General features: G+C 41.6%; 1 protein-coding gene across 1 annotated transcript in view; it reads right to left on the bottom strand.

Moving 5' to 3' along the window:
- The window catches only part of OSBPL1A (oxysterol binding protein-like 1A), a 193,783-nt gene extending 184,602 nt beyond the window's left edge, over positions 1–9,181 (bottom strand). Inside the window, exons 1-3 of the mRNA XM_012641750.1 lie at positions 9,061–9,181; positions 1,499–1,584; positions 464–538 (exon numbers count right to left, since the gene is read on the bottom strand). Coding sequence (XP_012497204.1) covers positions 464–538; positions 1,499–1,584; positions 9,061–9,181 — 282 coding nt within the window. The remainder of the gene's footprint in view (positions 1–463; positions 539–1,498; positions 1,585–9,060) is intronic.
- Positions 9,182–18,254: the final 9,073 nt, after the last annotated feature.

An 18,254-nucleotide genomic window follows, 5' to 3' on the forward strand; every position in this document is an offset into this window, starting at 1 on the left:
GGAACAGGGAATGAATGTAAACAGGCATGAGGACACTTTCTGGGGTGATAGAAATGCTCTAAAACTGGATTGTGGAGATTGCTGCACAACCAGGTTAAATGTATAAAAATCATTAAAATGCACACTTACAATGGGTGAATTTTATACAATGCAAATTATACCTCAATAAAGCTATTTTTCTTCTTTAAAAAAAGGAATAATCAGGAGTTCCCCATCTCTGGAGTACACAAGCAGAGACTCAATGACCTCCTATCAGGGATGCCATGGAGTGGGAGTATCCATGAGACCTTAGTATTTGACCTCACTGTCCAACTCTAAGATCTTGTGGCCTTTTGGACTCAAAATGTTGGAGTATACACTTTTTTGAGGCTTTCTCCAGTTGCCAGTCAGACGGTTGTAATACAGAAAACATTGGTGAATGCTCTTCTAAATATTTCACTTGCAAACATGCAACAATTTTCACCTTTCGTCCTGTAAAGGCAGCTCGATGAAGTGGCGTGTCTCCCATGTCATTTAACACATTCACTTCTGCACCAGCCTAGTAAACATGAACACTTTAAATATCTTCCACATACTAGGAAATATACAAAGGTGAAAATAATTCCTTAAAAATATGTTAAGTATTTCAAAAATTAAGGTAATCATTAATACCATTTGGTTGTCACTACTAAAAACAAATGTAATTGGTGGTAAAAGTAAAAAGCTGGGTGTGGTGGCATGCACCTGCAGTCCCAGCTATTCAGAAGGTGGGAGGGTTGCTTGAGACCAGGAGTTAGAGGCCAAGCTGAGCAACATAGCAAGACCCCATCTCTAAAAATTAATAATAACAATAATAAAGGTAAATAGGAGGTTTCCTGAAAGGTAAAAATCTACCTGGTAGGTAGAAGAATAAAAAGTAAAAAAGCACTTTTCTTTAAAAATTTATACAACTTCTCTCTACTTTAGAAGCAGTAATATTTTGAAAAAAGAAAACTATCTCTGAATAAAATACCCTATTTCCTCCACCATCAATTTAATAAGTTTTCAGGGAAAAAAAAAAGATGCCACCATTTAAGTATACAGATGAATTGTAAGATGCAACCCAATTCCAGAAATATCAATGTGAAAAGTTATTCATCATAGAACTGAGAAACAAGAGGTCTCAATTCTCATTAAGTACAGTGCTAAGAGATTCTGACATTATTTCTAATTATTTAGGATATGCTTTGGTTATTTTTTCAACTGTCATGTTCATAAAACTGAAAATAATATCTTCATTAATATACCTACTTTTTCAATTTTAAAGGGCCAATAATGTAAAATCTAATGACTAAAAATACAATTTTAATTAATTAGCTTAACTTAAATTATGTATTTAATAAAACAATTAAGTGTCTTTAGTGATGAGTTATTGCTTTAAATAAGCCATCATGGCTCAGTTGGCTTTTCTAACACTTTTATAATTTCCATAATAACAATATTTATTATAGTCATTAAAAAATTAAAGCCATAAATAGACCTGCAACAGATCCTGGACCACTTGTCTATGTCCAAAATAGCATGCCAGATGAAGAGGTGTCCAGCCCAAATTAGACTTACTTCTTCCTAAAAATGGAAAAAGATAATTTTAGATGATATTTAGGTAATTTTACAATAAAATTAACTTCTCCCTAACAAGCTACTTCAACACTGTGGCCAATGGCTCTCCTTCACGCTGCACTGCTGACGACTGAGAAGAGACAGGACACTAAGAAGCGGAAGTGTAACAGCAGTCACAGACAGATCAGAACTCACAAGATCCAAATCTGACGTTGCTGTTCTGACTCAACATCCTCACCCCTAAGAGGGTGAAGGGAGACACGACAGAGATCACAGTTGAACGAGATGATCTCTAGCAGCTTGCCGGCTCTAAGGCTCCGAGTCTTTAACTATCTCGCTATCAACAAGCAAAGACGTGGTTCTCTTGGCATAACATTCCATCTCTCTCTGAAAGCCTGTGCCATGTAAGGAGCCAGTACCTTCATCAATAGGTAGAAGAATAAAAAGTTAAATGGTACTTTTCTCTAAAAGTCTATACGTCTTCTCTCTACTTCAGAAGCGGTCATATTTTAAAAAAGAACTATCTCTGAATGAAATACTATTTTCCTCCACCATTGATTTGGTAAATTTTCAGGGGAAAAAAAGATGCCACCATTTAAATATACAGGTGAACTGTATATTTAAGTACAGAATATTTCCTGCAGCATTTGGTAAGCTGCTGGCTTTACAGTCACTGGAAGTGGAGTCTCCGGCTTCAGATAAAATCTCAGTTAATGAAGACAGTGGATTACCAGAGTGAGAGAGAGTCCAACTGGACCAGAACCAAAGTTAAAAGTAATGAAATGTCAGATCCTCGCAGCAGAGCTGAGAAAGGTATAAAGCAATTGAGGGCTGCAGAAACTAAAACTATATAATTCAACTTAGCAAAAAACATACAGGGCACTATTCAGAGATGAGATGGCTCCAAAAGCTAACCAACGTTCCAAATCAGGCCGCAGAGAATACAGCCCTATCAAATATCCCAAAGTCCACCACCCTGAGGGTCTGTCAGTGCCCAGGAGCCTGCTGCTCCCAGGGGCAGCTCCAGAGGGGCTTGTGCTTTAGCAGCTAAAACCAACTGCAGCACCTCACTGACAGTCTGCACTGCCCTCAGCGCCTAGATTTCAGGTTCGCAACCAACAGAAAGCTCAGCCACCAACCTCAGCATACCCACAGCAGGCCTATAACAACCCTCCAAGGGACAGCAGCTGCCAGCAGTGTCCCTGGGATTGCTTACCATTAACTCAAACCCCTACATCTGCTTCCTCTCAAGTGTGTGCCCTCTGGAATCCCTAATTACACAGTCGATAAATCCTACTTCACTGAACGTATCTTTTGCCTTCTGTCCTCAAGTGAAACCTCGCTCTTCCTCAGGTGGAGGCCCCATCCCCACATGCCCCCTGTACCTCACCAAACAGAAGCTGTGTGGACACTCACCCCTCTGCTGCCTGGGCTCAGCGCCCTCTTGGCACCCTTCACAGCCCCGCCTTTGAGGCACCGTGGCCAAGCCACAGCTCCCTTGGAGGCCTGCTCTGCTGCCATCCGCCAGCGGCTCACCCCTCACCAAATAACTCTGGGCAACACAGTCTTTCTCTTCTGCAAATCCTGCCACCATCCTGGGGGGTCTACTGCCTATTCAGCACCCAGGTCTCTCAGCTTCCCTCGTTCCTCACAGAGCCAGAGCACCATCATTGTCCATGGGCGCACAAACACAGGAGGAAGCCACTTTGCCACACTCCCAACTTTCCAGCCTGTCCACGAAGGCAGAGCCCAGACCTGTTCTTCAACTTAATCAGCCCCTCACCTCTTTAATCACTTTCCGTGTATGTAAACATCCCCCATTTTCAATTCCTTCAATAAATCCAGTGTCTATTCCTTGATCACTCGCTTCAACATTTCTTTGTCAATATCCCCAATATCCTTACTTCACTATCCCTGTCACAGCAGCCTAGAAATACCTCAAAGCCTGACAAATACACTAGCCCATTTTCTCTATAAACATACTCAGGCTGCTAACCAATGGTGAAGAAAAATAGAAAAGCCCTGTGGACGTATGGCACCATAAAGTCCGGATCCCACACTTTAGCTAGAAACCCTTTTATAAGGCCCTGTTCAGGGGTCTGTCCTTTATTCCACAACAGGCATTTTTTTTTTTTAAAAAAGACAGTGTCGGCCGGGCGCAGTGGCTCACGCCTGTAATCCTAGCTCTCTGGGAGGCCGAGGCGGGCGGATTGTTTGAGCTCAGGAGTTCGAAACCAGCCTGAGCAAGAGCGAGACCCCGTCTCTACTAAAATTAGAAAGAAATTAATTGGACAACTAAAAATACATAGAAAAAATTAGCCGGGCCTGGTGGCGCATGCCTGTAGTCCCAGCTACTCGGGAGGCTGAGGCAGAAGGATTGCTTGAGCCCACGAGTTTGAGGTTGCTGTGAGCTAGGATGACGCCACGGCACTCTAGCCTGGGCAACACAGTGAGACTCTGTCTCAAAAAAAAAAGACAGTGTCTCACTCTGTTGCCTAGGCTAGAGGTGCAGTGGCATCATCATAGCTCACTGCAGCCTCAAACTCCTGGGCTCAAGTGATCCTCTTACCTTACTTCCAAGTAGCTGGGAATACAGAAACATACCACCACACCTAGCTACTTTTTGTAGAGACAGGTTGCCACTACATTGCCTAGGCTGGTCTCACACTCATGGCCTCAAGCAATCCTCCTGCCTCAGCCTCCCAAAGTGCTAGGATTACAGGCATGAGCCACCATGTCCGGCCCTGCAACAGGTATTTCAATCCTTCATTATTCCCCTGAAGCCTTTTATCCAGACACCTCTCCCTTAGCAAAGACATCTTTTGGCTTCACAGGGAAAACAGAAGCTTTCACAGAATTCCCTAGGCTTTCTGGCACCAAATCTACCATCCTACCTATACCGGCATGTGCTCTGCCAGCCTTCCTTCCTGATGTCCAAGACTAATGCTTCTTCCCAAATCCTGATCCCATCCTTCAAGCTTCTCAGGCCCTCCTTTTTTCCCAATCTTCAACTCTCCCCCTTTAGTTGCTAACAGGAAGGAGAAAGTAAACACTCCTGTCTCTCTCATCTAACAAGTGAAAACAAAGGAAACACTCCCTGAGCTGCTCCCTCCCTACCAGTAACTATCTTCACTCTCCCTTCCCACTACCTCCTTCCTTCCCATCAACTGCCCACCACAGCAGACCAGGCTTATCTCCCACCATGTCAGCAACACTGTTCTCGACTTTTATCAATAAATGCTGATGCTGTCACTGAACCCCAGGGGCACCTTTCAGCTACCACCTCACCGCATCCCTGGAAAGCTCAGTTCATTCCTCCCCAGTGGCCACAGCCCTGCACCCTACAGATTCTCTCACTTCTGGGCATTAATTCTCAGAGTCCTTTGGAAGCTCTATTTTCTCTGACTAGTCCATTGTTGGTAACTTCGAAAATGTATTTCCTAGCCCTCTCCCACTGCTTTAATTATTTCTATGCTACTGACTTCAAAATCTATATTTCCAACTCTCCACTAGACACTTCCACTGGGACAGTGCTCAGAAAGCACAAAGCTAATCTCATCTTTCAACCATCCGCCCCCAACACACACACGAACCACCTGCTCCCCTCCCACATTTGTCTTCAAAATCAGCTGCCCCATTCTTCACCTCCTTTCTCATGCCACACATCAGCAGCAACCTTCCTATTGTCTCCTTTCGCCTCCACACTCCAATTGGGTCTACTGACTATCTTCTAAATGTTAATTACATCTCCCTTCTCCATTCCCACTGCTTCTGCCCCAATCCAACCCACAGTGCCTCCTCTAACTTCCCAGGACAGCTTCTGAACTGGCATTCTCACAGCTAGTGCTTCCAAATAGGATTCTGGAGCAAGAAGTCAAAATTTCCAAGATCCTAAATTATTCTTAAAATACTTCAAACACTCTTTACTACTTATGGATATCTAAGAAACTGTGTTCAGTGAATAAGAAATATCAAGTTTTGGAGTATTTACAAAGAACTGTATCCTATACAGATATTAAAACACTGGAAAACACTGGCAGGTATTATCAGGGAATATTTGAATAACATCACATTTGGACTCCTAGCAAAGCAACAGCACTACACAGGATCACATGCTGAGACTAACGATGTAAGTATTTTGCTTCCAAAACTTACTATGTCTTGGAACATCACTCATAGAACTTACATAAAGTACACTATGAACATAAATACTAATATTTTATTTGCAAGAATGATTCGCATTAGCAAGAGACAGGACCATGAGCACACACTTATCACATGGCAATGCTACCAGCAAAACTAATTAGATCCTCCTTTCCTAGACGCTAGAAACGCTGACCTGCACTTTCCACTCTGTATGTCAGTGCTTCTTTCACTTTTGAATCACTGGATTCCTTCCAACCAGTAACATCTCTATGTTGACTGTTGATCTTTACTTTGTACCATTTTCCCCAATTTCTTGGGATTTGGAAAAACAAATAAGAAAGAAAAGGAAATCAAGAAATGCCAGGCAGGTGGTCCGGAGTCCTTGTACGCCTGCTCTCAGCCTAGCCCAGCATCGCCATGGTGGATGCCTTTCTGAGCACTGGAGACTAGTGGACAGCAAGAATTTCAATGACCACATGAAGTCAATCAGTGTGGGTTCTGTCACCAGGCAGGTGGCCAGCATGACTACCATAATCATTGAAAAGAGCAAGGACACTAAAAACACAGAGCACCTTCAAGAACATGGAGATCAGCTTAAAGCTGGGGGTGTTCAATGAGACGAGAGCAGATGACAGGAAGTTCAGGCCCACCGTGACACTGGGCAGTGGCAAACTCATCCACCTGCAGAAATGGGACAGGCAAGAGACGACACTTGTGCTGGAGCTAAGTGATGGGAAACTCGCCATGACACTCACCATGTGCAGTGCGGTGAGTGAACAGTGTGGTGAGCACTCGCATTTAGGAGAAAAGTGCAGGACCTGCTCACACCATCTCTGCTCCTCTGCAAATCAGCTAACCCTCACCTCAGCACCACAGTGCCTCACTTTTTGCTCCACATTTTGTATAAATCCACCTTGGTTGGGGGATTCTTCTGGGATAAGGTGCCATGGGGGGCCTGGAACCAGTTTTCCAGTTCCCGTTCCCATTGTGTAGGTGGTTTGTTTTTGTTAGTGTCTTTTTGAGACAGTGTTGCTCTGTCACCCCAGGTAGAGGGCAGTGGAGTGTTCATAGCTCACTACAACCTCAAACTCCTGGGCTCAAGAGATCCTCCTGCCTCAGCTTCCCAAGTAGCTGGGACTATAGAAATGTGCCACCACTCCCAGCTAATTTTTCTATTTTTTTGTAGAGATGGGGTCTTGCTCTTGCTCAGGCTAGTCTATAACTTCTGGCCTCAAGAGACCCACCACCCCCTACTACCCTCATCCTGCCTCCCCCATAGCCAAGTTGTTTTCTGTAACTGCATTCAAAGTGTGCTCTGAGGTCAATAAAGCAAAGTCAAGGAAAAGAAAAAAGGGAAAGGAAAGGAATGCCAGGAAGGAATTCCCACAGGGAGCAAGGAAATGCTACTCACACCCACTCCTGCCCACCCCTCCCCACTCCCCAAGGCCGACAACTGCACTTCATCTGACTGTGTCATCTCTACACAAACCCTTCCAACTGCCCTTAAAACAAAGCTGACAGATATAATGAGGTGAAACTTTGAAAAACCATTAACATACTTCTCTGTTTTACATTTCCAAGTAGATGACTTTCTGCTAATCAGCCTGAGACAATCATGGGTGAGGATTAGCAAATGTTTTTGGCATTCAAAACAAAACCCTGAGGATGGGGAGAAATTTTTAAATTCCTTTAACCAACTCGGACGGTAGCCTCTAGACAATCCAAATCATAGTTTCTACAAGATAATACTCTTTCCACACTGAGGGTGAAGTCATGAGGTTTGCTGCTCTGGGACAGGAGGAGAAAGTGACAAAAGGGATAAAGTATGCATCTGAAGCCTGTCCTTTCTGGGCCAGAGGGACATGGGACAGAAAAAGACAGAGATGAGACGTGGCTCTTGATCTTAATCCTGGAAGTGAGGTGAACTGAGGGGACACCAAGAAGAGGCAGGCTGCTTCTGGCTGCTAGGAAAAGATCCCTGATCAGGCCACCTACCTGAGCACCCACTGGCAAGGTGTCACAGCAAAGCAAATTCTATAGTGCAGCCTGAGGGAAGGCAGCATTCTGGCTAACCGGAGCTGCTCTAGGCTCCCAGGTGTCACTAAGTCCCTACATGCCACCTTCCCAAGAGGGTTAGGAGTGTGGCTGAGCTGGCCAGCAAGCCTAGGCCAGATACCTGATGAAGATGTGAGAGAGGCTCAGGGTGACGCCACACAACAAGAGCACAGTGAGTCTCCCGAGATGGCCAAGCAGCACCACCTGGGCTATGCGACAAACTGAGAGACCCAAGTTTGACTCTGGACCCGAGTTTCACTTCAGCCACAAATGTTTGAGGAGCACCAGGAAGACAAGGGTCACCAGGGAACCAGAGGCTGCCTCCTGGATTTGAGGACACCTCGCCTCCACCACACAGACACAGCAAGGTTCACCTCCGAACTTAATGCCAATTTAGAGGAAATACGGGGCGGGGAGACCAAGCACATATCAAAAGGGCTACCGAGACTGGGGTACCCAAATCTAAGGTTTAGTCCCCCCCCACCTTCTAGAACATGAAGAGGCTTGTTAAAACACCAGAGCCATTTTAGAGAATACATTTTATTTCTCTGCACATCAGAGTGCAAGGCAGTGATATATTTGCAGCCTTGCTACACAAGGCACGTGATGATTTGGCTGCTATGCCCACCTGGCCTTGACCCTCACGCCTCCCCCAGCCATCTCTGCTGCCTCTCACCTCAGGCCTCAGCACATTGTTCTTCTGCCTCAAGTCCTTTTCTTCTCTGTGTTCATCTGGTTAACTCCTATACACTCTCACATTTCACCTTAGAATCATTTCCTCCAAGAAGGTAATCAATCCTTCAAGTTCCAGCTACATTCCTCTCCATCTGGTCCCATGACACTAGCCCTTCCATACCCTGTTGCATATTTTGTAATGTAGACTACTCTGGTCCATTAAATCCAGTAGACCAATCCCAATGACGGCAGGGATCTTGTCTCTTCCTCATTATCTCCAAGGTTCCTTACATGCTGGGCATACAGTTAACACTTAAACCTGCTAGGTCAACTGCAATGTCTTGAAGAAAAAACATATCGATGAATGCATCCTGTGTGTTAGGGTCACCCTTGTAGCTTGTAAGGTTTAGGATTCATTAACAGTTTTAAGAACGGATCTCAGAGCAGAGGGGACTAGGACAGACATTTCACGCAATCTTGTAGAGGTTCTTCCTAAAATAAGGGACAGAGATGTATTATATGCCAGATGAGAGAGGTTAGTGTTAAATAAATGATAGTGTGGTGCTGACTCATACGAGAAAGCTAAAAAATTCACCCAACGCTTACCTTTGCAATTAATGTCAGCAATCCCTTCGTTCCTCTCCATACTTTCTAACAGTTGTCTCACTTCTTCAGCGTTACCATTTCTGGCATGATGGAGAAGCTGTTGTTCTGCTTCTGTGTTCATTTCTAGATTACAAAAACAATAACATGGCTGTTATCTAAGAACATAATTAGCTTTTAGATGCCACCTTCTAATACAGAAAGGGGAAAGAATCATCTTCATTTTATAGCTAATAAGATAGACAGACACCAGACACAAGAATCAGCGGCAGGGCCAGAACTCAACCCCGAGACCCCTTGTACCAGGTATTACTACCAAAGGAGGGCGCTAGACACTGGGCAAGTGTCTTCACTTCTCAATGCCTTAGTTTCCTTATCTACAGAATACAACCAACCTCATGAGCTGTTGTAAGATTATGTATACGAAATCATTCTGTCAACTACATAGTAGTATGTAATTAATTATTACAACATTAAAAACTAGACATAAAGTTAAAATATGGCCATTCATATAGAAATATAAGACTGAAATGTAAATTAACTCATTGAAAAACTATGCAAAAAACTATTCTAAATAGAAAAAAAATAAATTATAGATAAAGACCCTGGAGTGACTATACTTAAGTTTCTTTTTTCTCTCAATTTTCTTACCAAGCCCAAAACTAAATTTTTTGGATTATAACCAAATACTAAGCATTTATGTCAAAATGGGAAAATGTTATGAATAGCAATTCCCAAGAGAAATATAAATTTCATTCTCACTAATAATCAAATAAATGAAACACAAATGATTTTTTTTGCCCACTAGCTTACCAAAACATAAAAAAAAAAAGATTAGGTATACCCAATGCTGGCATGGACAGGAAATGTGTACTCCTATAAACTGCTATCATGAATATAAACAAATACAATCTTTCATATGTTGCAGAGGGAGAGGCAAAAATTTGGCAATATCAAATAAACTTCAAAATACAAACACACCATTTACTTTGTCCTGGCAATTCTATTTCTAGGAATGTATCCTGCAGAAACATTTGCACAAGATTATTTTAGAAGCATATTCGTAAGGGTTGCATTATTTGCAATAGTGGAAAAGTTAGAAATAAGTCCATGTCATCAATAGGGGACTGGTTAAATATACCTTCAAGAGAGGCTGAAAGGGATGCAGGCTGGCAGATGGAGGGCAGAGCTAAAGGAAACCATTTCAAAAAAGAGCAGCCTATGCAGAGTGAACAACAGGACCCTCAGCCCTCTTCCTCTAAGCAGCATCCGTAATGCTGGCAAGGCTTTACCCTCCAGGAAAAGACTTAGCTAGTTATGTTCCCTAAAGCAGAATATATTCCAAGAAGAGAGATGCCAGGACCTTGCAGCAAGCAGCTGAGCCAGATGAACCTTATAGCGAAGTTAGTAGTCAATAGGGCCCACCCACTCTCTCAGTTTTCAATCAGTTTTCTACTTCCCCACTCTTAAACATGAAAGACAGAGACCAAAACCAAACAAGGAAGAAAAACAACCTGGAGAAAACAAAGTATTCAAAGAAGGCCACACATGGTGGCTCACACATGTAACTAGCACTTTGGGAGGCTGAGGTAGGAAGATCACTTGAGGCAAGGAGCTTAAGACCACCCTGGGCAACATAGCAAGACCCCTGTCTCTACCAAAAAAAAAAACACACACAGAGTATTCAAAGAAAAGGTTAAAAAATAAAATCTAATATCCTTAGCGAATAAAAGACATTCTATCCTATAACAAAAACAAGATGCAATTCTAAAAAATAAAATTGCAAAAAAAAAAAAAAAGACTTTGGAAATTAAAAATGAAGCCAGATGCAGTGGCTCACGCCTGTAATGTGGCTCACTTTGGGAGCCTGAAGTGAGAGGATCACTTGAGTCCAGGAATTCAAGGCTGCAGTGAGCTATGATCATGCCACTGCACTCCAGCCTGAGTGGCAGAGTAAGACTGTCTCTAAAAAAATAAATAAATAAAACAATGTTTAAAAATGATAGCAAAAATTAAAACTTCAAGAGAAGAGTTGGAAAATAAAGTTGAAAATATCTCCTAGAAAATGAAGCTGTTAAGGAAAAAAACACAGGAGAAAAAATGTGAGTGTTGAGAGGATTGGTCCAAGAGGTCAAACATCCAAACAACAGAAGTCCTAGACAAGGTAAACAGAGAGGGAGAAATTAAATAATTCAAGAAAACTCTCCAGAATTAAAAGGGCCAATGACAGCCCAACAATTATGGAAAATTTCTGGCCCACTTACAAAAGAGAACCCACAAAAACACATTATCATGAAATTTTAGAATTTAGGAGACAAAGAAGATTCTATAAGCTTCCAGGGAAGAAAGTATTAGGTAATAAACAAAACAGCAGGACTCAGAGTGATTTTGACTTCTCAATTACAGCATAAACAGCTAAAAGATTATAATGCAATGCCCAAAAGTTCTGGAGGAAAATTATTTCCAACCCCAAATTCTCTAACTAGACAATCAAAAGTAGGGGTAGAATAAAGACATTTTTAGACATACAAGGACGCACAAACTTACTTCCCCACACATCATCTCTCAGGAAATTTCTGGAGAATGTAGTTTCATAACACATAAACCAAGAAAGACGACGACATGAGAAACAGGAAATTAGCACAGAGAATCCCCAGAGTGAAGAGAAATCTCTGAAATTTAGCTGTGTGCCTGGCCAAGCTCTTATCCATACTTGGTTTGTCTGGCCTGTGCACTAGGCACATTCATGCCCTCCATGTTCTGCTGCCTGGTGAGCTGAGGGTCCTAATTCTACCCCTCAGAAATGTTCTGCTTCCACCATACCTAAGAACTAGAGCTGGGCCTCTGCAAGCCCAGAAGCAGCAAATGAAGAGCAGCTGACTCCCCTAATAAATTCCTGTCACCCAGAGGCCCAGACCTGTCCCTATTACAGCCCTACCAAACAACCAAACTGGGTAAGGCCTGTTCCCAGTGCTTACCCAAGGTCTTGCTCACTGACTTCCCTTTGAAGGAGGTCTTATAAACTGAGGGAAGCCAAACCCAGACTCTGACCATCAAAAAAAAAAATTATTCAATGATACTCATTTAAACATGGTGAGGATGATTTATTCAGGACACTGTGATAGTTACAGAAACCACTACCACGGGGTTTTGGAGTGGGGAAGAGAGATGGGCTCAACTCCAAATACAGGGTGGGCAAGTGGGAACTCAAAGCCAAGGATCAGGGTGGGGGTCAGTGGGTAGAAAATTACTAAGGGGCAATGTCAAGGATAGGGGGGATTCTGGTTAAACCAACTTAACAGGATTCTTGTGAAGACAGGCCAGGGTGACCAGACATCACCCGGGGGGAGGGTGGAGCATGAGGAACCTGGGCAGGTATAGAGGGTGATCAGATACTGAGAATGCGAGGTTCTTGCTGAAACTGGATTTTACAAGAAAGTGCGCAGATGAGCCTAGCAAAAGATTCAGAAGTCTGGGTAACGTTTGACCAAGCGAAGAATCTTTGTCACAACCCAGAGATTTTCACAGTCAATTTTTCTGAGAGATTTCATCTCACAATGATCATGATGCCCTTTTCTCAGATAGCTTGCTAATCAGCTTTTATATTAGCCATCTCTGCATTCATTCACATGTACATACCCAATAAAACATCTGACTAATGATTTTTAAATGTTATACTTATATTCATTGTAGCATTATTTATAAAGCAAAAAAATCAAAGGCTCATCAATAAAGGCTCAGTCACATAATTGAATACCATGAAACCATTAAAAATGTTATGGAAGAATTTCTAAAACTATGAAATTGCAATACATTGTTAGGTCAGATTGTTCCCATATAGCATAATCTCTATATATGTCCTGTATATTCACAGAGTGAGAAAAGACATCAGGATGTTAACAGTGGTTACTCCTTGTGGTGAAATGAAAAATGATTTTAAATGTCTTCTGATAGCTGTAGTTTCTAAATTTCCTACAATATGAAGGCATTTCTTTATAATGCGAAAATGTTAAGTTATTAAAGATAAAACAAAAGAATCTTCATGTCTAATTAAATAGGCATTTTATCATAGGTGATTTTATCTCTATTTTTAGCCAGTTGAGTACATTAAATGAGAAGTAACGGTCTAGACTTGCAGGCAGATTACACAAAAAGATTTCATTGAATATTCTTTACCTGCTTTTAAAAAATGAAGAATATTTGAAGTATCTTCAAAACATACTAGAAGTTTTCTATAACATTTTCCTTGGGTTCTCACCATATTGGGCTTACAGGGGAAAAAAAGTTTTTTTAAAAAATTCAATTTCTATACAATTAATATAAAAGGATAAAAAATAAAACTATCATCTACTTAAACAGTACACTGTATTAGCCATGGCAGTTGCTCATAAATGCTGGGATTGAGATTAAAGTTGATTTAACAAGTGTTTCTTGAGTACCTACTAATGAAAGGGGCAGCTATAGGCGCTGGAGGTACAATGACGGATCGTACGGTCCCTGCCTACCAGAAACAGGGCAAACATGCAAACAATAATCCAATAATCACAACACTGGTCAAGTGCAGCAACGTAAAAGGGATGTTCTCTGCCTGCATTAGTTATGGAAGGAATTACAGAGAAGGTGAAATATAAACTGGTACTTGAATAATAAGTACTTCATCAAGATAAAAAAGTGAACAAGGTTTCTAGTCTGGATAACCAGATAGATAATAAGGAGATTAACCATGATATGGGATAGAAAAGAAATAATTTGGGGTGAAGATGTGATTCTATTTTGGTTGTGGCAAGTCCGAGATTCCTATGGAAATGGAGATGGACCCATCTAGTAAGAAATTAGTTCATAGCAGCTAGAGCTCAAGAGGGTAGGGGTTGTAGGTTAAAATTTAAATAGTGGGAGTCATCAGCATATAAACAGCTATTAAAATTACTAGGGTAAATGAGACCCCTTGCTGGGAGAAGATCCAACATTCAAGGAGAAGGAGGCCAGAGAAGAGCTGGCAAAAAAATGACTGAGGCTAAAGAGCTGATGACAGAGGAGGAATGTTGTTCAGGGGATCAGATGGGTGTAAAATGCCAAAGAAAGGGCAAAAAGCCTGAAAATGCTGACTAGTTTGGCAAACAGAAAGCCAGTGATGAACTGGGCAAGAGTACCTCTGGTGGAAACCACAGCGGCAAAAAAATAGGTTTTGGTAAATTGAAGAGTGAGTGGGGGATAAAAACAAGAGTGTACCAGACTCTCTTAAAACAACTCTGTTCTGAAAAGATGATGATGCTTTCCCTTTTAGGATATTAGACACCCAGGCATATTCATAGGCTGTAAGGCAAGAGCCTTAGGGATAGGGAAACTGTAGCTTCTTGTGGACGTCACCACCAAGCCAGCACTGCCTGCCCTATCTCTAATATCACACAAGGGCATGAATCAATAAACACGTAACCGAAGGCCTACCATATTCTAGGAATTGTTCTAAACTTGGATGACACACTAATGAATAAAACCAGGCCTTATACTAAGAGAACTTGTAAATGCGTGGAGAACACAAGTGTACAAATCAACTACTATCCACATTTCTGGAGAGAGATCCGACTTGTCCTCTCCATCTCCCAGATCAACTAGATTCCCTTGATAAGCACTCATGGTGTCTAACACTAGCCACAGTATGTCAGTCTGCAGGTATTCATGTGGACTGTAAATTCAAATAAATTGAATTAAATTCTTTGGCTGTCCCTAGATTGGACTATAAACTCAATTAAACCAGGGCCTCACATCTGTTATGTTCCCCATTACATCCTTAGTACCTAGCAAGGTGTCTAGAACACAGTAGGTAATCAAATATTAGTCAGATGGATGGATGGATGGATGGACAGATGGAGCGTTGGTCCTTTGAGAACAAAGCCATCAAGTCTCCCTAGATGATGATCTACAGGCAATGCCTTACAAAAGGTACACCTTTATCTAGTGACATAAAATTAATAGTTTCTTCTAATATGCCACAGGAAAGGAATTAAAAATCATACCAAAGGCCCGGGAATGGTGCCTCATGCCTATAATCCCAACACTTTAGGAGGCCAAGGTGAGAGGATTGCTTAAGGCCAGGAGTTCAAGATCAGCCTGAGCAATATAGCAAGACCCCATCTCTATAAAAATAGAAAAATTAGCCAGGTATGTGGCATGTACCTGAAGTCCCACCTACTTGGGAGGCTAAAGCAGGAGGATCACTTGAACCCAGGAATTTGAGGTTGCAGTGAGCTATGATTGTGTCACTGCACTCCAGTCCAGGCCACAGAGCGAGACCTGGTCTCAAAAAACACAAAAAAACAAAAAAACCTATCAAAGAAGGGAGATATTTTTAAAAATACACACTGAGGATTATTTAGGATTATAACTACTTCTTTTCTTAATTTGATGCTTCTTTATTTCATAAACTATTTAATATCTATTAATTTCTGATTAAAAGTTACCTTTAGAAGAAAAATCAAAATTTTTTAAATCAAAGAATCATCCAAATTCATGTGTTGAACAGATTTTTTTAAAAACATTCTTTTGAATCATGAGAGCTTATTACAGAAAAGATTTTTATCCCTGATATTTAAGCCAAAAGAAAAAGACAAGCAATCCCTGAATAAAGATGGTCAGAATGGATTTGAGCCACATTCTATCAATGAACACAGTATTTTTCACGACCACTTTGTGGACAGTTTTGAAGGGATGAAGGGCATGCCATCCCAAAATATGCCAGATTGGTACACTGATTATTTCCGGTTGAAAAACACTGAAGAAATTGTAGATTCAGAAAGGGTGAGCTGACCTGTGTCTTCCTGCATGCAAGAGATAAAGCTTCCCCTGGGAGAGGCATCCTCTTCATGTTAGGGCAAGAAAATAGGCCCTATCATCAGAAACTTGGAATTGGAGGCTACAATGGACCTGAATAAACATACTTAACAACGAAGTAATCCTTATCTTCCACCTGTTTTACACCTCCCCATATATCTCCTAGTGCCTCCCCTAGAAAATTTACTGCCCTGGCCAAGTCTTATTTGTCTTGTTATTTCTTCTCAAATTTATCATTCTTTGACTAAAAAGTATAAAAGGGGCCAGGTACAGTGGCTCACACATGTAATCCCAGTACTTTGGGAGGCCAAGGCAGGAGGATTGCTTGAGGTCAGGAGTTTGAGAGCAGCCTGGGCAACATAGCAAAACCCCATCTCTACAAAAACTTTAAAAATTAGCTGGGCATGGTGGTGAGAGTCCCAGCTACTCAGAAGGCTAAGGCAGGAGGATCGCTTGAGCCCAGAAGTTCAAGGCTGTAGTGAAATATGACTGCACCACTATACTCCAGCCTCAGCAACAGAGTGAGACACTGTCTCTAAAAAAAAAAAAAATTTGAATAAAATAAAAAGTATTAAAGCATCTTGCTTTGGCCACTACTTTGGACTTTCCTGTCTTGTGAAGATCCCCATGTATACGTAAAACTAATAAAATGTGTGTACTTTGCTCTTGTTAATCTGCCTGTTGTCAATTTGGTTTCTAGATCCAGCTGAAAAGCAGCCCACTAAGAGCTAAGGGGTGGTGATGGGGTTGGAGGTGATCCCTGGCTCCCCTACAGTTTTCAGCTGCTTTTATCACATGCAAGCAATTTCAAGGTCTGTTTTTAGATTAATGAGATTTTAATGGCCAGGAAAATGTTTTCAAGGAAATAACTAGATGAAAAACATTTTGAACTTCAAAAACTGGCAGACTAGAGACCATTTTTGCCTTGTTTCCTCTCCTCCAAGGTCCACTAGAGAAAGCTAGGCTTCCAATTTTAAATTCTTTTTGTGGAAAGCACATTTATATTTTGTTGTTTTATAAACACTGTAAAATTACTTAAACTGGTGCCCATATCTGACAGTCTATGCCAATAAATCCTCATTTAATATAGTATATAAATTCTGAGGCCCCAAAAATTCTGAGATCTTAACAAAGACCCTAAAACTTGTAGCTTAAAGGACAATCATGACTGGTTAAATTTGGTCAGGGGTCTATTATTTTATAATTTGAACTGTTCGCTACTTTTCAATTCCAGCATAATGTCTACAGAATCAAAGTAGAAAATTCCTAGAGAAGTCAAAGATAATAAAGTTCAACAACCAGAGCTAATTCCCTTGAGTGTCAGACTCAAAATATTTAACAATGTGTCCTCTTTCAGGAACAGAGTTCTTGACGGTATTTGAAAAGTCACAGCCAGAGACATCCAGTCTAAATTCACTCAGTCATATATACAACATTTAATTGTACATCATAAAACATAAGTATGGCAGTTCCTCTCAAAAAATTAAACATAGAAGAATTACCATATGATCCAGCAATTCTGTTTCTGGGTTACCCAAAAGAACTGAAAGCAGGGAATCAAACAGATATTGGCACACCCACGTTCATAGCAGGGTTAGTCACAACAGCCAAGAGGTAGAAGCAACCTAAATGTTGACAGATGAATGGAAAAACAAAATGTGATATATACGTACCATGATATATAACTCTCCTGAAAAAGAAAGGGAACTGTTGCCCTCCTAGTGCAGCTTGGCAGCAGGTCAGTCTCATAAAAAGGAAGGAAATTCTGATACAAGCTACAAAATGGATGAACCTTGAACGCATTATGCTAGGTGAAATAGGCCAGTCACAAAAGGACAAATATCCTATGATTCCACTTAAATGAGACAGCTAGTCAAACTCATACAGACAGAACTTAGAATGGTAATTACCAGGGGCTAGAGGAGGGAAGTTGGAATGCGGACTTAGTGTTTAGTGGGTACAGAGTTTCAGACTGGGATGATGAAAAGGTTCTGAAGACTGGATAGTGGTAATGGTTGCACTACAATAAGAATGTACTTCATGCCACTGAATAGTACACTTAAAAATGGTTAAAAATGGGCTGGGCACGGTGGCTCACGCCTGTAAGTAATCCTAGCACTCTGGGAGGCCTGGGAGGCAGAGGTGGGAGGATCCCTTGAGCTCAGGAGTTCAAGATCAGTCTGAGCAAGGGCTAGACCCTCTACAAAAAGCAGAAAAATTAGCCAGGCATGGTAGCGAACACCTGTAGTCCCAGCTACTCTGGAGGCTGAGGCAGGAAAATAGCTTGAGCCTAGGAGTTTGAAGTTGCAGTGAGCTATGATGACGTCAAACCACTCCAGCCTGGCTGACAGAGTGACATTCTGTCTCAA

Source organism: Propithecus coquereli, unplaced genomic scaffold, assembly GCF_000956105.1.
Source record: "Propithecus coquereli isolate 6110/MARCELLA unplaced genomic scaffold, Pcoq_1.0 Scaffold17, whole genome shotgun sequence".
NCBI lineage: Eukaryota > Metazoa > Chordata > Mammalia > Primates > Indriidae > Propithecus > Propithecus coquereli.